The sequence below is a fragment of the Mesoplodon densirostris genome, chromosome X (genome assembly GCF_025265405.1).
Source record: "Mesoplodon densirostris isolate mMesDen1 chromosome X, mMesDen1 primary haplotype, whole genome shotgun sequence".
Taxonomy (NCBI): domain Eukaryota; kingdom Metazoa; phylum Chordata; class Mammalia; order Artiodactyla; family Ziphiidae; genus Mesoplodon; species Mesoplodon densirostris.
In genome coordinates, this window is record NC_082681.1 from 15,730,105 (window position 1) to 15,753,121 (window position 23,017).

General features: G+C 41.5%; 1 protein-coding gene across 2 annotated transcripts in view; it reads right to left on the reverse strand.

Annotated features, from left to right (window-relative positions):
- F9 (coagulation factor IX) overlaps window positions 1–17,499 on the reverse strand; it is a 28,500-nt gene extending 11,001 nt beyond the window's left edge. The window contains exons 1-5 of one of the 2 annotated variants that reach the window (XM_060087266.1): window positions 17,412–17,499; window positions 12,034–12,197; window positions 11,807–11,831; window positions 6,842–6,955; window positions 138–266 (exon numbers count right to left, since the gene is read on the reverse strand). In XM_060087266.1, coding sequence (XP_059943249.1) covers window positions 138–266; window positions 6,842–6,955; window positions 11,807–11,831; window positions 12,034–12,197; window positions 17,412–17,499 — 520 coding nt within the window. The remainder of the gene's footprint in view (window positions 1–137; window positions 267–6,841; window positions 6,956–11,806; window positions 11,832–12,033; window positions 12,198–17,411) is intronic. The other variant, XM_060087267.1, reaches the window with a different exon arrangement.
- Between the last annotated feature and the right edge of the window lie 5,518 nt (window positions 17,500–23,017).

Here is a 23,017-nt window from a genome sequence, read left to right on the forward strand (position 1 = left end):
TCTTTTCTATGATTTCAAAAGGAAGTAGAAACAAGTAGGGCATAAAATTATGTAGGTTAGTTATAACGCAAAAAGTTCAAATATGGATTTGGAGAATGTATCTGCCGAGCTTAAAAAAAACTTATTTAGATTTTGACCTGCTGGTTCGCAGGACTTGTGGTCTTCTGCAAGTCGGTATCCAGCAGTACAGGAACAAACCACCTTGTTATCAGCGCCCTTTTTACAAAACTGCTTGCATCTGCCATTCTTAATGCTGCATGTCGCATCTGAAAGAAAGCAGAATCAACAGCAATAGCATCATGTATTTTTTTAAAGATTTTTTTGATGTGGATCATTTTTAAAGTTTTTATTGAATTTGTTACAGTATTGCTTCTGTTTTATGTTTTGGTTTTTTGGCCACGAGACATGTGGCATCTTAGCTCCCTGACCAGGGATCGAACCCACACCCCCTGCATTGGAAGGGGAAGTCTTAACCACTGGACCGCCAGGGAAGTACCAGCAACAGCATCATTTAACATGCATTTCTAAAAAGTACATGAAACTACTGACTCCTGTACAGGTCAGATATAAACTGGGGGCATTCATGGAGAGAAGTGTGTGAACCTTGAGCTAAGAGTAGGGAAAAAAAAAAGATAAAAATCTTAATAAGGCATAAAAATGGTGGCAGCAATATATGTGATTTGACATAAAACTGAAGTTGTAGATATACTACTTTCACAAAGTCATAGAGTGCAATGAAAAAAGCTGTTTATTAGAGTATAACGTATTCCGAAAAGTACCCAGAATTTTGGAATAAGTTTTCACAAGGTGACTGCGCTTGTTTAAACAGTAAACAGATCAGTACATAGGACGTTATCAAAGCCCCAGAAGCCCTCCTAATTCCCCCTTCTTGTCACTATTTCCTCCTTTCCAAAGTTACCGTTACCTGACTTCTAACAGGGAATTAGTTTTGCCTGTGCACGGAGTTTATACAAGGAGAAGCTCCCAATATGTACTCCTCTGTGTCTTTCAGGTAACATTTTGTCTGTGAGCTTCATCCATGTTGTTCTGTATAGCTATAGTTCATCTGCATGCTGTGTAGTATATTCCATTGTATGAATATTACTACCTTCATTCATCCATTTTACTGTGAGTGAATATTTGAGTTGAGTTTCCAGTTTTTGGCTCTTATGTATAATGCTGTAATGAACATTCTTGTACATATCTTTTGGTAACATATGCGTGCATATTTACTGGATATATACTTATGAGTGCAATGATTGGACCATGTGTTCAGGTTTAGTAGATACTGCCAAGTAGTCTTCTAAGATAATTGTACAAATTTGGATTCCCACCATCAGCGTATGAGAGTTCCAGTTACCGGATATATGTATTGCAGATATCTTCTCCCACTCTGTGACTTACCTTTTCACCCTAAATAGTATATTTTGCTGAATAGAAGTGTCTGGTTTTAATATAATCCAGTTTTTCTAAGCAAACTTGAAGCTGGCTGAAGTGAGTATGTGTCAACACAAGAGAATGAAATAGGGTCCTTTAAGGGAGCTAAATGCCAGAAATGCTATGTGTTGACAATGATAAGCATTCTACTGGCTCATATTTTCTTTACTCTCCTATACAATCTCCCTTATTAATATAAAATATCTTTCTTTGTCTCTTATAATGCTTTTTGTTGGGATTCTGTTTTACCTGATATTAAGATAGCTTTGCCAGTTTATTTTTGTTAGCATTTACCTGGCAAATGTTTTCACATCCTTTTATTTTAGTCTCCTGGTAGAGTTTTATTTTAGGTTATCTCTTTTATCAACAGCATACAATTAGATTTTTAACTCCAGACTGAAAATTGTCATTAACCCCAATTCACATTAATTGTGATTCCTGATATATTTGGCTTGTTCCTGCCATCTTATTTTCCATTTTCTAATTTGCGTGCTTTCCCTTTGTTTCTCTGATGCGATCTCAATAAGAGGAAGTAGCAGGGTTTAGGGCTTGCTGGCTGAGACCTGCTGAGTTAAAAGAGACAGGCTCTGCCCTTGGGCCTATTTCTGTCTCTAGAGCAGCATAGGAGCACAGTGAATGGAAGGCACCTTCCCCCTTACCTACAGGCTCAACAGCAGTACAGCCTTCAAGAGAAATGCTCACTTGTCAGTGCAGTTAGAACATGGAGAGTTTGAACATGAGCGACTGTGTTAGCCACCTCTTTGTGCACCACCTTAGTCCCCACCAGCCTCACCCACGTCTGTCCCCAGCACCCTGGTGATCAGCTCTACATGGACTTCCGCTGGTCTCGTCCAGGTGCGGCCTTGAATGGCCTGGGCTTAGATCTGCACTGTGTGCCTCTCGCCTCTTAGTTTGGCATTCCCGGGTTGATGCTGAGGCCTGGGATGCCACGTGACCTCTAGGGGCCCCCAGCGTGTACAGCCTGGTGATGCAGGGGAGTTAAAGCCCCACAGGCTGAAGTGTTGACCATCTGGAGAAGGGTGCTGATGGACAGATTCTTTCACCTCTTCTCCCTCCGAGGCTGACTCTCCTGAGGCCAGCTCACGTGGCTTCTTGGGAAAACAGTCCCCGGAGTTCAAACAATCAGCTGCAGATGAGGAGAGATGACTCCTTTTACTCTTGGTTCTCCTTTCCTCACTGCCTCACTCCCCCATCCCTTACTCTTGCCCCCCTAGAATTGCACACTCTAATAGATAAGCTTGTGTCACAGACTCTTTTTTCCTGGGGGATTCCAGGCTAACCGAGTGACTGTATGGTTTTGGAGTATATTATGGATTTTTGAGTGACAGATCTAAATTTTCTAATTACATTTTACATAGGTAGCATAGGCTAATGTAATGATTCGCTCATGTTCCTTACTGATACTTCAGGAAATAAGGGGAGGCAAATCATCTGTTACTAGGTGGACAAAGGAACCAGCCTGAGCCTTAACCTTTGCTACCAATAATCCACTAAGTGCATGATCCAAAAAGGTGGCACTTGGTCCTTTTTATTTATTTATTTATTTTTTAAAGACCTTTCTCCTCACTATTGGTGATTACATCCCTGGCTCTTCTCATGTTACTAACAATCATTTTGTCGCTACAAAGCAATACTAGAGTGTTCAGCCAAATCAAATACCACCTGCAGGGAGTGTTCAGTCAATATGAGATTGTGCTAAGTTCACAGAGGTGGGTGGTAGGTGCTGACTACTTTGGTCCAGGCCATGCACAACGGGAATGGGTAAAGCCAGGGTGCTTTTCCCAATTCTGATGCTGCGTCCTTGGCTAGGTAACTAGACCTCTCTGTCATTTTCCTCATTCGTCATTGCTCTTTGCAGCCCAGTGTGTTGCCGCTGTTGCTGTCCTCTGGGTTGGTTTGCACACGCAGTGGGAAATATTGCTGTCCGACCAGCAGTCTTTTGACCTCAGGTAAAGAACTCGAGTCTGGAAAGAGAATAACAGCACGAGGAGTTCCAGTTGAGAGGTCTGTAGTCCTGGACCTCAGGGACAGTCACCGTGGGTGGGCCTCATTCATCAATTGTTTCTTGAGCACTCGGACGTCAGGCACTGTGTTGGGTGTGGGTTCTCCCTGGTCCTGGGGCTGATCTCAGTGCCTAGAATATCTGTGGAAGGACATGTCAGAGCATCTGTTCTTCTCCCTCCGTGTTAGCACAAATACCTCTTTCTAATTCCCCTCATGCCTACTACAAAAGTTATCGTGTTCTGCTTTATTTTACTCTGCCTTCATCTTCCCTGATATATTCAGGGATGGAAAAACCAAAGCTTGGACAAAAGATGTTCTGTTTAACCAGTGTATCACAGAATATGTTGTTGTTCAGCTAAACTCAAGATATTTTCTTTTTTCTACTCCACAGAAATACGCAGTAAATTAGTAGTGTCTGTGACGTGTTAGCAAAACGAAAAATAAAGTGTTTATATGCTTGTTTTTCTTTCCATCCTCTGTTACTGTGGGGAAATGCCTCTTGTACTCTTTAGAAGGGACGGGAATGACCAAGTTCTTACAGACTTTGATTTATCTGAAAAGGACTCAGATGTGATGTGTAGCTGGGCACATACAGTGGTCTTTATTCCAGCCAAAGGGACACAATAGCCAATTAATTGTTCTAACTAGAAAGTGTGCCCTGAATATTTGCACCTCTCTCCCCTGGAGAGGAGCCTGATGAACAACAGAAGAGGAAAACAACAAGAATTTAACAATGGAAATCTCCTTCCTTTTCCGAGACAGGGTGAGGCAAGGGACTTGGGGCCCAGATACTCCATAAACTGTGCTGTTTTTCTAGCAGCTTTTGAGATTAGTCCTTAGTTCAGTTTGAAGCAACAGCTTAAATGGGAGTTTGTATATGCTTTTGCTTTCCTCTAGTGTCTGAGATAAAGAGCTTTTTGAGAGAATTCCCACTTTGTTTCTGAACTAAGCAAGCTGGGAGGATTTTTCTAAAACTTGATCAGATGGGCTGGGGGAGCTCAAGACACCCTAGAGGCCAGGTGTAGTGGTGGCTGCAGTGTCACTGCAGAGCCCTGACCAAACCAAAATGTGGGGAACCCAAGAGGCCTGAGATGGTGCCCGTTGTAGACTTAGCACTTTTGCTGTGTAGACTGTAGCCTCACACACGTAGCAAAACCTGTTATAGCAGTTTTGTGCTTATAGCTACATTCCTCAGGGCTCTTTGCCTCTTTTAAAGTGTCTTTATTTTTAAACTAAAGACATTTAGGAATATTTAATACTAAACACTGTTTTCAGTTATACTTTGCTACCACATGCCCTCCATTCTTTTCTTTTTTTGCGGTACGCGGGCTTCTCACTGCTGTGGCCTCTCCCGTTGCGGAGCACAGGCTCCCAACATGCAGGCTCAGCGGCCATGGTTCACGGGCCCAGCCGCTCCACGGCATGTGGGATCTTCCCGGACCGGGGCACGAACCCGTGTCCCGTGCATCGGCAGGCGGACTCTCAACCACTGCGCCACCAGGGAAGCCCCCATGCCCTTCATTCTTAACGGAGACCAGTTGAGTCCTTCATTCCCTCAGCTCCAATAGTTATATTATTTAAGCTGATACTCCATCAGTTTCTGTAGGTTTCCATAATAGCAGGATCGGATTTATCTAGGTCAATCTGAACTTGAAATTATAACCTTTCAGATGAAAGTAGCACTTCAGAGGTGTTGAGCTAATGAACACACCCATAGGAAAGGGAACCCAGACATCGGTTTGTCTCCATGCTGGGAAGCCTGCAGGAGTGGGATTCCAAGCCTGAGGTAGAGTTCATCCACCTGCATCTCCTTTTTTCTTTTTTTTTTTTAATGTTTTTGCCCTGCCACCTTTTCTTTTTCCTATCTTCTATTCCTTTTTATCTTTTGGATCTCAAAGGAAGATGATCAATGGATTTCTCTTTAGCACTGAAAGGATTTCTGAACAGCATTAGAGATGACTTTTTCCCTTCTCAATAGGACAAGTGCAGCTGCTGTGTTTCATTTTGTTTTATGCCCTTTTCATCTGTGTGTCAGACGGGTTGCCATAACGCCTTAATAGAGTCTTGCTAATTTTCTACTCTTTGCCCTTAGTCATGTAGCCTGTGGTGTTAGTCATGTAGCCTGTGGTGTTAAATTCTTTCTCTAGGACTGCATCTCTATTCTTCTGGAGTTTCAGAGGAGAAAGAGAATCCGTCATTAGCACTGTATGCTTTTCACAATCACGATACCAGTAATCCTGCATCCAGAGGTAATAAACAAGTAGGTAAAGGACTTTGGGGTTTACTGTTCCAATTGCCAAAATCTCAGAACAAAAAAATTCTAGGATATGCAAAGAAAAGATGCACAGTGATCCTAGATTTTCTGTTGTGTAACTCTTTCAGCGTAATCAGTATAGTCAAATTCAGGAATGAGTTTTGATTTTTGTCAACAAATTTCATACGTGAAGTGGTTTGTATGCATGGAGAAGTGCCTAGTATATGGGAGAATTGGTCTTCTCATACCCCAGTTCTTTACTTAGTTGACTTCCACTGCTTTTGTTGATAGCAATTTAGTCACGAGTTCTAACAATTTTATGGGTCAGTTTTCTTTGTGTTTTGTGGGTAGCAGTTAGGAGAATGGGTTTTGGCCAAACCAACTGAAATTCAAGTCCTGGCTCAACTGTTTACTGCTTCTGTGATTTTTGAGCTGTTTGAGCTGCACTTTTCTCATTTGCGTAGAATGGAGATGATAATTGTGCTGACTACATGTGGTTGTATTGAGGATGAATATGCTAGCGGAACATCATTACCACTTCCTACTAGCTACCAAATCTTACTATTGTTCTTCATGTAGTTTCTTGAGCACATCCTGGAAACTATGACTGCAGATAAAATGAATATTTATAAGCTTTGAAAGTATGTTTTATACAATGGAATATTATTCAGCCTTCAAAAAGAAGGAAATTCTGTCATAATCAACAACATGGATGAGCCTAGAGGACATTATGGTAAATGAAACAAGCCAGTCGTAGAAGGACAAATACTGCATGATTCCACTTATAATGAGGTGTCTAAAAATAGTCCAACACATAGAAGCAGAGAGTACAGTGGTGCTTGCCAGGGGCTTGGGGGAGGGGAAAATGGGGAGTTGTTGTTTAGCAGGTATCAAGTTTCAGTTATGCAAGAGGAGTAAGGTCTAGATGTGTGCTGTACAGCATAGAGCCTAGAGTTCGCAGTACTGTATCATACACTTCAAAATTTGTTGACTGTAGATCTCATGTAAATGGTTCTTTACCATAATTTAAGAGAAAATTATGATACATACACATTGCATTTTCCAGTTGCATCTGGTTTCAAAGGGAAATTTTGAACCACGAGTAATCCAAAGATAGTTACTTACCTAATTCACAGTTCTTTCCTTCAAATCCAACTTGACACCAACATTCATAGGAATTAATGTCATCCTTGCACAGGCCGCCATTTAAACATGGATTGGACTCACACTGATCTCCATCTTCGAGATAGATTAAGAAGTTGAATTAGCAGATCCATTGCTTAGAATGCTTAGTCTTCCCTGCACAGACTCATGGAGAGGGGAGCCTGATTTTAGGGTCAGAGCAAAACTGCTGACCTGGAAACCAACTGCTTATGGGATGCCCCTGTCTTCCTAAGTTTCTAAAAACAAGTAAAGGTTTTTAGGCTAACATTGTCCTAGGAAATGGCCCCAAGGAAGGCATTTACATTGTTTATGTAACTGAAGGGAGGAGGAAGAGGGAAAAGAATGTCTGAGTATAGAGATGTACTCTATCAGCAGAGTGTGAGAAGAATGTTCAATCCTTCCTTATCGAACGATGATGGAGTTAATTCTCAATCAAATCACATTGCTTCAACAATCATCTGTGTGTTGTACAAGGCTTGCTCTGTCACAGGTCTTGTAGATCAAGCTGAGCTAGGTAACAGATAGCAACTCTACTCAGGGACCTGGCAGCCTAGGCATGGCGCACATGCATCCACTTCCTCATCTTATCACTTCACTTTTAAGCAGAGTATGCAGTGATGGTTCCAAACAGTACAAAAGATGCTTTACTCCTGAAAGATATTCTACTGTCTGTGCTTAGGTCCCAAATGGTTTGGTAAAGTGAGAAACAACTTTCAATACAAAGAATTAAAAAAGAAAAAGTTCTGAAAATGTGCTTTATTTATATATAGATTGGCTATGTTTCCTTCCCACCTTTCCTTAAGTTTCTACATTTGCAGAGTTCTAGAGAGCCTTTGAGGATACTGGTCATCAGAAAACAGGAGGAAGGAATAGGTAAGAGGGGAAGGGTCAGGATGTGGAGGGAGCCTTTAAGTCTGGTTTCTTAGAGCTCTGCCTCCATCTGTACTTTTAAGGAAGCTTCAGGAGAAAGGGATGAATAGAACCAGAAGGGAGGCTGGTGTGCACTGTGAGCTGAGAGAGAGCCCTGAAGAAAACTAGGAGCGCGATCAGCAAGGCTTAATGTATGAGTAACAAAAGAGTAAGTGATAAAGATGATGTAAGAATAAAACAGGGAGCGAAAGGGGGCAATTTAAGAGAAATTTCTAATGGTCATTCATATTTTAGAGCCAAGCTCCGTGACATCTAGTGTGTGGCCCCCTGCCTGCTCTGGGGACAGCAGGAGAGTGTCTGTCGTGCTCGCTGTCAGGAGCATGTGTCCAGGTCCCACTGGCTGGGGGTTAGCACCCCTTTCCTAGGAATAGTCCCTCTCTGGAAAACTGCTTGTTGTACAAATTAGACCTTGTCCCCTCTGCCCCTTGATCCAGTGTGCTTTTGCACAGATACTTCGTTTGTTCCAATTCTATGAAAACAAAATACGTTATCTCTGGTTTATTATTATTGATGTTCAGAACTGGTCTAAAAAAATGAGCCACGGGCCTCCCTGGTGGCGCAGTGGTTGGGAGTCCGCCTGCCGATGCAGGGGATACGGGTTCGTGCCCCGGTCTGGGAGGATCCCATATGCCGCGGAGCGGCTGGGCCCGTGAGCCATGGCCGCTGGGCCTGCGCGTCCGGAGCCTGTGCTCCGCAACGGGAGAGGCCACAACAGTGAGAGGCCCGCATACCGCAAAAAGAAAAAAAAAAAAAAATGAGCCACATTTGCACTTTATATTACAGACCAACGGAGCTGAATTATTTAGGATGTTTCACTGAAAGGCTCTGGGCTTGCAGCCAGCTACACAGCAACTCAATTGCTGAGACATATCTTTAAAATGAGTGTCATTTCATCCTGCATTTAGTCCTCCTTTGGGTGCTTGTCTGTGTGTACTTCGGGCTGAAGCAAAGCCACAGACTGTAGGGGTCAAAGACAACAAGGGACAAGACCTTGCCAAGTGAGAGCTTCCTGTTTAAGCCTACCAGGTGGTGGTTTAATGAATAACTGCATGTAGATTTGAAGGCCGGGAGGGGTAATAGAGAAAGTGGGGATTGGGCAGTGGAGAATTTGGCTGCTCTTCTGGGCTCCATGACTCCCTAGCTGGGTGACCTTTGACAAGTCATTTAACCTCCCTAAATCTCAGTTTCTTCTTCTGTAAAATGAGGTTCATAGTGCTTTGCTCACAGGGTTGGTGTGAGGATTAAAGGTGACAGGCACTCTGTAAAGGGCTGGGCAGATGCTGGTTAATGTGGTTGGGCGATGTTTCCTCTTCACCAGGCTCCTTACTTGGTGAGATGATGGAAGAGAGTAGGGCAGGAGTGAGGGGCCTGCGTCCCTACCGTGTGAGAAAGCCCATACAGGGAGAAACAGCATAGGCTATTTTGGGGGTGGGGGGGTGGGAATCTCGACTGCAAAGTGAAAATAAGCCGTGGAGTTGGGTTTTCTTTTTCTCTTTTCTTGTTTTTGTTTTATTTTTAGCAGACAAAGCAGTAGTGACAGTGTAAAAAATTAATAAACAGAAACCTCAGTTAAATAGAGTTAAGAGGAACTTCCCTGGTGGCGCAGTTGTTAAGAATCCGCCTGCCAGTGCAAGGGACACGGGTTCGAGTCCTGGTCCGGGAAGATCCCACATGCCGCGGAGCAGCTAAGCCCGTATGCCACAGCTACTGAGCCTGCACTCTAGAGCCCGTGAGCCACAAGTACTGAGCCCATGTGCCACAACTACTGAAGCCCTCGCGCCTAGATCCCGTGCTACACAGCAAGAGAAGCCACCGCAGTGAGAAGCCCGCGCACCACGAGGATGAGTAGCCCCCGCTCGCCGCAACTAGAGAAATCCTGCCCGCAGCAACGAAGACCCAATGCAGCGAAAAATAAATAAATAAATTTATTAAAAAAATAGAGTCAAGAGACTGGAAGGCAGAGCTCTCATGCCCTATGACGATAGCAGAGCCCAACACGAAGAAGACAGACTCCTCTTCTCTCTTGGCAAGGACTCAGCCAATGAAAAGCCAGGGACTCTTTGTTTACTGTAGCCCTCCTCACTTCCTTTTCCCCTCTCTAAAGGAGCTGTCTGCCCCCTACCATGCAGGGACTTGCACGTGGCTCATGGTGGTTGTAGACCCTGAATTGCAATTCTCTGCTGATCCTGAATAAACCCATCTTTGCTGGAGTCTGTTTGTTTCAGGTCAACAACAGAATCATGCCCTTGATGTTTTCCAGGTATCTTTACCTGAGTTACAGTCAACAACACAGCCTGTGACCTAGAAGGTAGGGGGCCAACTTCAAAATATGGTGTTTAAGAGGTACTGATGAACCCCTACTCACAGGTGGGGGGCCAGCTGGGTTGGGGGGTGGGCAATGAAGGGACCCATGGGAGTTTAAATATAGCCAGGAATATTTTGGGAGGAAAGGTGGAAATTGATTTGCTTTCAAATACAAGATTCAAAATTTTAAATAGATTAGAAATAGAGAATAAAAAGACTTGTTTGGACTAACTGTAGGGCAATACCTTAGTAGAGAGTTGGCGTGGTAGCATTCATTACTAAGAACAAGGAAAGGCAGATAAAGCAAATGTAACGGAATGGACCTCTTCTTCCCTCATGATTTAAAAACAAAGTGGAGAAATTATGAGTTAACAAGAATATGAATAAGTCCATTAGTGTCTGCAGAATAGAATCTGGGAAAATAGAACTGATGGAATTCAGTGCATTGGCTGTCCAGGTTAGTTTCTGTCCATGCAAATGGTCTTAGGTAAATCAAGCTGGGAAAGTTACACTGTCTCAAAATTCTGCTGGATTTTATTTATTTATTTATTTATTTTTTTGCGGTACGCAGGCCTCTCACTGTTGTGGCCTCTCCCGTTGCAGAGCACAGGCTCCGGATGTGCAGGCTCAGCGGCCATGGCTCACGGGCCCAGCTGCTCCACGGCACGCGGGATCCTCCCGGACCGGGGCACGAACTTGTGTCCCCTGCATCGGCAGGTGGACTCTCAACCACTGCGCCACCAGGGAAGCCCTGGATTTTAAATTAGTTTTAAAACTTAGTTGTCATTAAAGTTTTGACTTTTCCTCCTTTTGGTCAATTCATTCAACAAATATTTACTCAGTGCTTCTGTACCAGATACTGTTCGAGGTACTAGGACTATATCAATAAACAAAACAGTTGAATACCTCTGCCAACATGAAGCTTGCATTCTAGTGAGGTGGGAGACATAAATAGTATACATAAGACCATTATATGATACCTCAGTGGTGAAAAGTGCTATGAAAAATAATAGAGCAGGATATGGTGTCTAAAGAGATGAGGTTATGGGGGGCAGGTTGAAGTATTAATAGATGATCAAGGCAGGCTTCATTGAGAGGGTGACATCTGGGTAAAGACCTGAAGGAGGTGAGTGAGTGAGCCTAGGGGAACCTGGCAGAAGAACCTTCCACATTAAAGGAACAATCAGGTCTCAGACTTTGAAATGGAAGCATTCCTAGAGCATGCAAGGAGCAGCAGCAACAACCCAGGATGTGTGAGGAGGAGAGGAGGTCAGAGGGGCAGCAGGGAGGGAGGGGCTGGTCAGTCAGGAGGGCCTTGCAGGCCGCCAGAACGAGGAGCACTTTTAAGCAGTATACATGTAAGTCAGTCAGCATTCTCTGATTCTCTGCTGAGGATGGTAAACTCTCATTCAGTCCCAGATGCAATTCTCTTTGGTCTCTCCCTTCCAGATTCCTGGGGTGGAATGATGTTCCTTTTGAAGCCCTAGGAAGAAGTAAGCGTATCTGCTGGCGGATATCTCCCACGCTGGCATAAACCTGGAGTCTCTCACCATTCAATTTTGGGTAAAAGGAGTTGGACTTATTTTTCTGAGCCCTTTTGACAGAGTTTAATATATTATCTGTTTACACAGAAGAAAAAAATACATAATTCTCAAATGTTTCGTATACTAGAGGATAAAATGAATTGCTTACCAACATATTGCTTCCAAAATTCAGTCTATAACGAAAAAGAAGAAAAGTTAATGGTACTATTTAAAATGTTTTTGCTTTGATTCCTTCTCTATTATAACATTTATAAAACACGTGTATGTATAGATATTTTAAAATTCCAAAGAGAAGTATGGTCCCCCCCCTTTTCTTTTTAAAGGGTTTTCTATTCTTTGCTCTGCATCTGAAGGATGTTATGTGGAAATACTCACAGTTTTCTCAGTGTTTTCAAAAACTTCTCGTGCTTCTTCAAAACTACACTTTTCTTCTATACATTCTCTCTCAAGGTTCCCTCGAACAAACTCTTCCAATTTACCTGAATTATACCTCTTTGGCCGATTCAGAATTTTGGTGGCACTTTCACGATCAAGAAAAACTGAAATTTAAAAGACAAAGAAAACATCATGAAAATTAAATACATCTCTTAAGAAAGGATTTCTTTCTTTCTTTTTTTTTTTTTTTTTTTTTTTTTTTTGCGGTATGCGGGCCTCTTACTGTTGTGGCCTCTCCCGTTGTGGAGCACAGGCTCCAGACGTGCAGGCTCAGCAGCCATGGCTCATGGGCCCAGCCCCTCTGCGGCATGTGGGATCTTCCCGGACTGGGGCACGAACCCGTATCCCCTGCTTCAGCAGGCAGACTCTCAACCACTGCGCCACCAGGGAAGCCCGAAAGGCTTTCTTTTTAATCCAAGTAATCCCAAAGCCAATTTATCTTCGGGACATGGACCCAAAATCTGTGATGTTCTCATGGTACTGTATACACATGGAGATTTAGGAATTAAAATTCAATTTTACTCTTAGTCAAGAGAACTCTGGTAATGAAAGTTCAGATTTTCAATCATATTTGAATTTACTCTGGATGAAAGAGAAAGTTCTCAGATAAGCAGTTAACTTCACACTTGGTCATCATTTGAAAATAACTAATTGCGGATCCTTGCAAGGTGATCCATCACGCTGGCCGGGCTGTGTTTACAGGATGCAGTTGCCCAAATGCCTTTGGAGCACATTTCCCTCGGAAGAGCAGAAGCCTAAATGCAACCCTGCTGTCTCTCACTAGATATTAAAGAAAAACCACTGCATTCATGTTTTTTTTTTAACCTTCAGACTCACAGCACCTTAAGTTGGCATGTGTTCTAGGAATACCAGTGACATAAGTCTTTCTCTGGGATTCAGGATGTGTTTTATTTTAGCTCTGACTGTCTAGCCTGTTAGGAACACACTCCTGAACTCTGGAGGATTGAGGTCTCTAACCTAATTCTCCACCCCAGCCCCTCCCCGCCACTCTCCATATCTCAGTCTCTTCTTTCTGTTTCACTCTCTGTGCGTGTTTCTCTCTAGGTAGACAGATATAGATGTAGTATCTATATCTATAACTAATAACAGGAACTCAAGAAGTTGCCTGGAGTTACTCCTTTCTTCTAGACTGTCTGATACCATCTCAACAGGACCAGGTGTTTATAACATGAACTTTCCAGGGCATTTTGGGACTGTTTTCTCATTAGCGTCAAAAAAAAAAAAAAAAAAAAAAAAAAGGAAAGGGAAAGAAACAAACCGAAGTTCCTTATTTCCATTGCAGCTGTTCGCTTTATGGAGCCTTCTAGTCCCTTCACAGCCTCTCACTTTTTTCTTTCTGTTCAAGTCCCCTTGGGCTTTACTTTTTCCCTGAATTTAGCTTAGACTTTTTCTCTTCAACTCTTCCCTTGCCAACTTTCTCAGTTCCCTTCACCCCTTCTTCAGTGCTGCAATACCCCGCAATCCCAACCACTAGGTCAGTGCCACTAGCTGCCTCTTCCTTCCCTTGCCAGGCAGCCAGGCGCCCTGGGAGAAAGCCACAAGCTGCAAATGGGTGCCATGGCATATCGACACCTCCCAGCCTGCACCAGGCCCTGCTCTCTGCTTGCCAGTTCATGTGCTTGGCCCTGGGTGCTCCTACAGTAGCATCTGTGTCTATCCATTTACAGTGCAGTCTAGTGGAAAAATAGGGGTTTGGAGTCAGAGCAGACACACCTGGATTTGAATCATATGTCTACCAGCTATTGGCAATGAGACCTCAGGCAAGTCACATAATCTCTGCAGGTTAACTTTGTCAAGTGTAAATGGGTATAACAGTAGTATCATCAGACTGTCTACCTCCCAGCATTGCTGACAGGGTCGGTGAGATAATGTGTACAGGCTGGTGTATGTTGGTTTTCTCTCTTCCTTTCTACTCCTCTGTCTGGTCTGCCTTCCTAATTTTCTCAATTCCCTTTTTATTTACTGCACTTTTCTGTGGCTCTTTCTCTTCTTTACCGCGATCCATATAATGACATGAGTACTGTCAGGATCAGCAGTGACCTCCTAAAGGGTAATTTTGAGCTTCTGTATTTCCTGCCTGCTCTGAAACATTTCTAATTGTTGATCTTTCCCTTTTCAGGGTGCTCTTTTCATGAAATCACTCTCTCCTGGTTCTCCTCTTCGCTCTGATTCTTGTTACTCATCCACCACTTGCATCCATTCATTCCCCTTCTTCTGCTTGCCCCTTATATGTTCAGAGTTCTCCCCGGCTCCAGCCTCCAGCCTCAGCCTTGTCCCTCTTCACTCCATACATCCTTGCTAGGGCCGGGACTGGGGTGAGGTAAACAAGGCCCCTAGGGCACAGAATATAAGGAGTTCCTCTCTCTCAGTGTGTGCAAGTATGTCTCTGCCCTGTGTGCCCTGCTTGCCTCACCCTAGTCCAGCCCTGACTCAACACAATTTTCTGAGCACTCACTACTGCCAGGCACTGTACTAGGTGCCACAGGATCCGTGCTCACTCCCTGGATCCTCACACACGTGGTTGTAACTACTGTCTATACGCCAGTGAGTTCTGAATATCCATCTCTAGTCAGATATATGTTCGGAATTCCAGATTGTCTTTCCAACTTTGTAACTGTCCATCGTCAGGTGGCTGATAAGAGCTGATGTTTATTTAATGCTTCTGATGCGCTGGACAATGTGCTTGGTGCTTTGCATCCATTATCTCATTCCCTGCTCACAGCAGTCCCACGAGAGAGGTACTGTCATCTCATTTTCGTAAATCAAAAAACAACGGAGGTTCAGAGAGGTTAAGTGATTTGCCCCAAGTGATATATTAAAGTGTCAGAGCCAGAATTTAGACATTGGCAGTCAGACCGCACAGTCCATGCTCTTAGGCACTGTGCTGGATCCTAAATGCTCAAGACATGGTCTTTCCACTTCCTCTAAACCCGTTCCCCTTCCATACCTAGGTGGTTAAGTCATATCATTTCTGCTTCCTCAGTGTCACTTGCATTCCATTCCCGCCTCTCTGTCTGTACAGCTAATGTCCCGGTTCAGGCCCTCCTGCCTTTCCTGGATGATTACAGTAGCCTCAAGACTGGTCTCCCTTTGTCTGGCCGCCCCTTCCTCACACAGTTCATGAGAATGTTGCCAGGCCGAGCAGTGGTATTCATGTTTACACTTCTGATGACTCCACATTCCATTCTCTTGTCCAAACTCCTTAATTTAGGGCCTTCCTTATCTGATGACCTGACCCTGCCTCACCTGTCATATTCAATATTGAAAACATACTTAGTTCCTGAAAGACCTCACGTTCTTTGTGGATCTGGATCTCTGCACGTGAGTGATCCTCTCTTCACAGGATGACCTAGATCAGTCATTTAAGGAGGGTGTGCCTACTTATTTTTTAAGACCCAGCTCAAAATATTGTCTCTCTGTCAGTGTCTCCCCAGTTAATGTGTTCCTTTTTCTGTGCCCCTTTAGCAGCTGGTATACATCTGCTCATGTTATATTGAAATCTCTCAGCTGACCTCATGGTGCTTTAGGTCAAAGAGGGAATCTGGTTTATCCCCAAGCCCCTAGTACCTTGCCACAGTACCTGGCACCGTATTAGTCACCTAGTTTCATAAAGTTTTGTAAAGCGTGTGGACTGAAGCTGTCTTTCATTTATTTCATTCATTCATTCTAAATGAAAGACAGGTTGGGTCCATATGCTTTACAAAACTGAATTGGTTTTAGGGAACACATTTGATTTCAAAATTCTAAATTGATGCAATAATATCTAAGGGCAGCAGCCATGAAAATGCAGCATCTCAGAAAATAATTCGTAGAAACTGCTTTGAGAAGCCAGTGGTGGTTCAGCAGTACAGGAGAGCACTGCATCAACACTGTCCGTCCTTAGGGAAGGCCCCTTGGTGCTCTGCTCAAGGACCTATTATCTCTGACTAAGGTGACTCCGGAATCACACTGCCTTTCTCCTCACCATTGTCTGAGGGTCATATTTTTAACCTCCCTTCGGGCTTATCTCTTCTAGTCATTATTTCCCAAGCTCTGAAATCTTAGTCCTTCTTTTTTTCTCTGAATCTATCCTTTTTCCTACATCTGAGGTCTTCAGGGGGGCAGCAGTCCTCTTAAAACCTCCATCATCTCAGCACTTATCTTGAAGGAAGGGTTTGGATCCTTTGTCCTCCTAGATTTCACACTGATGAGATGTGTGTAAAGGCTTAGCATTCTATCCTACTTTGTGAGTGTTCATGCTGAATTTCTTTATGGCTTGACTCTAGCCAGTTTGCTGGCTTGATTTAACCTCTGCATTCTCGTACCATTATTTCTGCATTTCAGTGTGACATCATGTCTGGAGTGGGAACCTCGGGCCAGTCTGCTCTCTGGGGATGCTTAGGGTTGGCACCCCTGATCCTCCACTGTCAACTACTAGATTTGATCATAATAGGTTGACAAGTAAGTGTGATAAATGCTTCCTGTGAGAACATGCTATTTATCTAAATGGGGTAATTTCTTCCCTATGTGCCTGCCTTTGGGGAATGCATAAAGTCACTAAAGTTGTGAAAAAAAACCAAGTGATGTAAATTGCTTTAACTAAGTTCCTACTCGACATCAATTCTTGGACTTGCTTTGCTGTCCTAAGAGCTCAAGTGAGTATTGAGTTTCCCCCTGTATTAACTCTGAGATGTTTAGAATCAGACAAAATAATTTCTCCCTCACCCATGGAAAACTTCAGTGATAAATAACAACTTACTAATGAAAAGTTTGTATTTTAACTACAACTTACAATTGAAGGTATATAATTTTATAGACTAAAAATTCGAGGCATGACTCATTAAATAGTTCTAAAATTTTGAATCACATCATGTCTTAAAATCAAACTTTTTGTGTAAATAAAACCATTGTTTTTGCTTTAATGTTTCCCATTTTGATTTCAAAATGAGTTAAAACCCCACAAAATGACAGTTAATTTTTTCTCCACATTCAGCTGTTTCCTTGTTAAAACATTTCCCCCTTTTATTTATTTTTTTAACCAAGGAGACGACTTTTCTAAGGAATTACATTGTCAAATCATAAGCCCAATAGTGTCCATTAAAAAAAATGTACTATAAACATTGTAAATCTATTTAGTTTTAAAAATGAGGAAGAACCGGTACCAGAGAACTAGTACTCACCAACCCACATGCTAATTAGTAGAATCTTAAACACTGTGGTCAAATCCTATAATCATTATTTAATGAAGAAGAAAGCCCCAGACATTTCTATATCTAAAAGCCAAGCACATTGAATGTATCTTTATAAAGGAGACAAACCTGTACATTCAGCACTGAGTAGATATCCTAAAAGGCAGATGGTGACGAGGCCCGGTGATTCTGCCATGATCATGTTCAGGCACCGCATAACCTTTGCTAGTAGATTGTGCAAGTAGCAAGGTTGACAATTGTTCCAAAGTACAAGCTGAGCTGTATTTACTTCTGGGAAACAATGTCCATCTCCCTCAGTGGGTCTTTCGGCTGCTTCCGACGTCCTCTTTGGTTAAATGAAGAGAGGAGGCAGTGGCCATTGTTAAACTTCACCTCTGATTCCATGGGCTTCTGTCACTGTGGCTGATCTGAGGCTGAAACAGGAAGTGACCCATCATTAGAATAGGGGGAGGTATAATGGCTGCAGTTGCTGTGGCAGCAAAATTCATCATAGGATCCATTTTATCCTTCTCAGGGAGCATTAATGTCATATAGTTGAAAGGTAAAGAGATGGAAAGAATGAAGTCATTTTGTCACCCACCTTAAAACGTCTCCACTGCTGATATCTCTTGAGTCACCTGGTGGATCCTTTATGTTCCTCCTCATAACAAGGAGCTTATAAACTTTGTTGTGCTGTGTACCCATATGGTGAAACATATGGGCCCTGTCGCAGAATACATGTATGTATGAGTGTATGTATATGCATATATACTTATGTATAGAAAATAAATGTTATAAATATTATTATGTAATAGTTCATATGGATATACCACTTCACATGTAATATAAAAAACTCATTATAGTATACCAACATTTACCTACCATTCTTTGTGCTGTTGTTGTGATACATTTTATTTCTAAATTAAAAAAGTTTTTTTTTATTGGAGTATGATTGCTTTACAATGTTGTGTTAGTTTCTGCTGTACAATCAAGTGAATCAGCTATACATATACCTATATCCCCTCCCTCTTGGACCTCCCCCTCCCATCCCACCCATCTAGGTAGTCACAGAGCACCGAGCTGAGCTTCCTGTGCTTTATAGCATGTTCCCACTATCTATTTTATGCATGGTAGTGTATATATGTCCATCCTGATCTCCCAGTAAACCCTATATTACCTTATTCTGCCTCAAGCAGTCAACAGTCTTTCAAAGAAATTTAAAAATGAGGAAAGATATTTTATATTTAGTCACATATACTTCATTTCTTTGTGTAGACCCAAATTTCAGTCTGTTAACAGTTTTTCATCATTGTGAAGAATTTTCTTTAATTATTTTGATAGCGTAGGTCATCTTTTGATGAATTTTCTCAACTTTTGTTTATTTCAAAATGTCTCCATTTTACCTTCATTTAAAAAAAGTAATTTGGCTGTATATACAATTCTAGGTTGACATTTTTTTTTCTCTTAGCACATTAAAGAAGTCATCCTGTTGCCTTCTGGCATGCATTGTTTCTGATGAGAAGGCAGTGGATATTCTTATCATTTCTTTTCAGCAGTTGGACTACAATGAGCCAAAGTATTCTTGGGGTTCATTGAGATTCTTGGATCTGTGGCATTAAAGTTAGGAAAATTCTTGGATCTTATTTTTCAAAATTTTGTTTTAAAATAATTACAGTTATGGGAAATTGCAAAAACAATACAGAGAAGTCCCATATACCTTTCACAATGTTTATATCTTACATAAATATAGTAGTATAATATCAAAACCAGGTAGTGGACATTGATTGGTCTGTTGTATGTGTATAATTCTGAGTGATTTTATCACATGCATAGATTTATGTGACCTCCACTACAATCAATATACAGAACAATTATAATTAACAATTATGTCACCACAAAGGTCTCCCTTGTGCTGCTATTTTATAATCACACCCCTCCCCCTCCTTCCAATTATTCCTAACCCCTGGCACTACTGATCAGTTTTCGGTCTCTATAGTGAGAATGTTGTATAAATGGAATCATAGAGTACGTGACCTTTTGAGATTGGCTCTTTGCATTCAGCACAATGCCTTTGAGATCCATCTAGATCGCCGCATGTTTTAGTGGTTGCTTTCTCTCACTGAGGAGTATGGATATGCCAGTCTGTTTAACTGTTCACTTACTGAGGGACATTTTGATTGTTTCCAGTTTTTTGCTATTGCAATAATGTGCTTTCAACATTCATGTACAGGTTTCTATGTGAATGTAACTTTTTAATTTCTCTGGGATAAATGCACAGGAATGCAGTTTCTGGGTCATGTGAGAGTTGAATATTTGGTTTTAAAATAAACTGCCAAACTATATTCCAAGACGGCTGCACCACTTTACATTCTGACCGCGATGGATGAGTGGTCTAGTTTCTCTGCATCCTTGCAAGCATTTGGTGTTATCACTATTTTTTATTTTAGACATTCTGATAGGTATGTATTTAGACCATTTATATTGAAGATAATTATTAATATGTTAGTGGTTTAGTCTGCCATTTTTTTAACATCTTTATTGGAGTATAATTACTTTACAATGGTGTGTTAGTTTCTGCTTTATAAGAGTCTGCCATTTTATTATTTGTTTCTTTTTCCCCCCTCTTGTTCTCATTTCTCTGTTCTCTTTACATGCCTGTTGGTGGGTTACTTGAAAAAATTTTTAGAATTCCATCTTGATTTATTTATAGCGTTTTAAAAAAAGTGTATCTTATTGTATAATTATTGTAGCTTTTGCTCTGGGTTTTACAATATACACATGTGACTTGTCACAGTCTACTGGTATCAGTATTTTAACACTTCAAGTGAAGTATGAAGCCTTACTTTGATTTTGGTCCATTAACCTTCTCCACTTTTAAATATCATTGTTGTGATAACCAGATAGTGCTATTTTTTGTTTTAATTATCAAATATCATTTATAAAACTCAGAGGAGAAGGGTAGTCTAATGAATATATCCGTATCTCTTCTCTTTGCATTGCTAGATCTTCCTATCCAATTCTTTTATCATTTGCTTCTCATTGAAGAACGTCCCTTAGCCATTCTTTTAAGATAGGTCTGAAAATGCCTCTGTTTCCCATTCATGCTTGAAGGATAGTTTTACTGGATATAGAATTTGTGTTGGACTGTTTTTTCCCCCCAGTACTTGAAAAATGTACCACTTTCTTCTGGCCTCCGTGTTTTCAGATGAGAAATCTGTCATTCAAATTGGTCCTCCTCTACAGGTATTGTGTCACATTTCTCTGGCAGCTATCAAGTTTTTTTTCTTTGTCTTTAGTTTTCACAAGTTTAGTTATGATGTGCTTTGGCATGGATTCCTTTGGCATTATACTGTTTGGGGTTCACTCAGCTTCTTGAATCTGTAAATTTGTGTGTTTTGCCAAAATTGGGAAATTTTCAGCTATTATATCTTTGGCCCCACTTTCTTTTTCCTCTCCATCTGGGATTCTAATGACACCAGTGTTGCATGTATTTTATTGTCCCACAGGTCTCTGAGTCTCTTTTCATTTATATTAGTCTGTATTTTCTCTCTTATTAAGTAAATTCTGTGAATTCACTATTGTTTGGTGATTTTTGTTGAGTTCTCTTTTAAGTTTACTGAGTTGATCTTCTGTCATCTCCACTCTGCTATTGAGCCTCTCCAGAGAGGTTTTTCTTTTAAAAGTTATTCTTTTCAGCTTTATATTTTCCATTTTCTTCTTCTTTTTTTTTTTTTTTTTAACGCGGTACGCAGGCCTCTCACTGCTGTGGTCTCTCCCATTGCAGAGCACAGGCTCTGGACGCGCAGGCTCAGTGGCCATGGCTCACGGACCCAGCCACTCCATGGCATGTGGGATCCTCCCGGACCGGGGCATGAACCTGTGTCCCCTGCATCGGCAGGTGGACTCTCAACCACTGCGCCACCAGGGAAGCCCCCATTTTCTTCTTTTTTTAAAAATAGCTTTTACATTTTTGCTGAGGTTTTCTACTTTCTAAATTTTTTTTCTGAGATAATCTGTAATTGATTATTGAAACATTTTTATGATGCCAGCTTTAATATCCCTCTCAGATAATTCCAACATCTGATTCATTTCAGTATTAGTGTTGCTTGATCATCTTTTCTCATTCAAATTGTGATTTTCTTTGTTCTTAGCATGATGAGTGGTTTTCAGTAGTATTCTGGACATTTTGTCTATTATGTTAGTAGACTCTGGGTCCTATTTAGCAGGCAGTCACTCTGTTAGACCTATCACACAGGTCCTGGCCTATTTTTCTGGGCTGTGATTCCAATTCCAGTTTAACTTTTAGATTCTTTGTGGGATTATTTTGGTAATTAAAGTTCCAAGTCAGTTGATATTATGATATGGAGACTATCTGGGTGGGCCTGACCCAGTCAGGCATATCCTTTAAAAACAGAGAGTTTTCTCCAATTGATAGCAAAAGGAGAAGTCAGAGATGTTCAAAGTACATGACAGATTTGATGAAGCATTGGTGGCTTTGAAGTTGCATGGGAGGTGGTGGGGCATGTGGAAAGAGTGGTCTCTAGAGGCTGAGAGCCATTCCTGGCTGAGAGCCAGCAAGAAATCAAAGATTTCAGACCTATAGCCAAATGGGATTTAATCCTATCAACAACCTTAATGAGTCTGAAAATGGATTATTCCCCAGAGCCCCCAGATAGGAGCCTAGCTGGCTGATATCTTGACCTCAGCCTTGGGAGACACTGAGCTGAGATCTCACTTGAGATCACTTGCTCTTCTGTTTACCAAACTGAGACATAATAAATGGGTATTGTTTTAAGCCACTGTGGTTGTGGAAATTTGTTACGTGACAGTAGAAAACTAACACTCCATCATTAGTGTTTTCGTTTGAAAACATTGCTTTCTTCTTGAAATTCTGTTTGAACTGTTGGTACCTCTGGGAGGGTAAACAAATACCGTCTTGAGAACACTAATTTAAGATTATAAAAGCTTTATAGTTTTAGCTTTTATGTTTTAGTCTGTGATATAGCTTGGATAAATCATGTATATGAAGTGAGGTTAATATTTGAGGTTAATTTTTTGTTCTTTATGAATATGGATTTCTCCAGCACTGTTGATTGATAAGACTATTCTTTCCCCATCGTATTACCTTGCTACCTTTGTCAGAAATCAGTTGGCTCTGTACATGTGAGTTTGTTGCTGAACTCTCAATTCTGTTCAGTTTGCATACATTTTAATTTATATGAATGGGAGTATATTATATATTTTGTGTTTCTTTAATTTTTAAATTCAAACCCATCATTTTAAGATCCATTTTTATTGCTATGCACACATCTAGTCTAATGCTTCTAACTGCTGCCTGGTGTATATGTACCACATTTTTTCCTAGCTTTTCTCCCAGTGATTGACATCTAGATTGCTTAAAGCACTCTGATTCCACAGATATTGCCACAGTGGACACCTTCTTTTGAGTACCCTTATGGAATAATGTGGTAATTTACTTAGGATATATATTCAGGAGCAGAATGTCTGGGTCTTAGGGTATTCCTATTCCTGATTTGTCTAAGCACTGACAGATTGTTCTCCAGGTTGGCTGCACCAATCTACACTCCCACCAGCAGTACGTATAGATTTCTATACCTGCACATTCATGTCAATTCTTGGAATTATCCCTTTATAATTTTTTTTTGTGTGTGGTACGCGGGCCTCTCACTGTTGTGGCCTCTCCCGTTGCGGAGCACAGGCTCCAGACGCGCAGG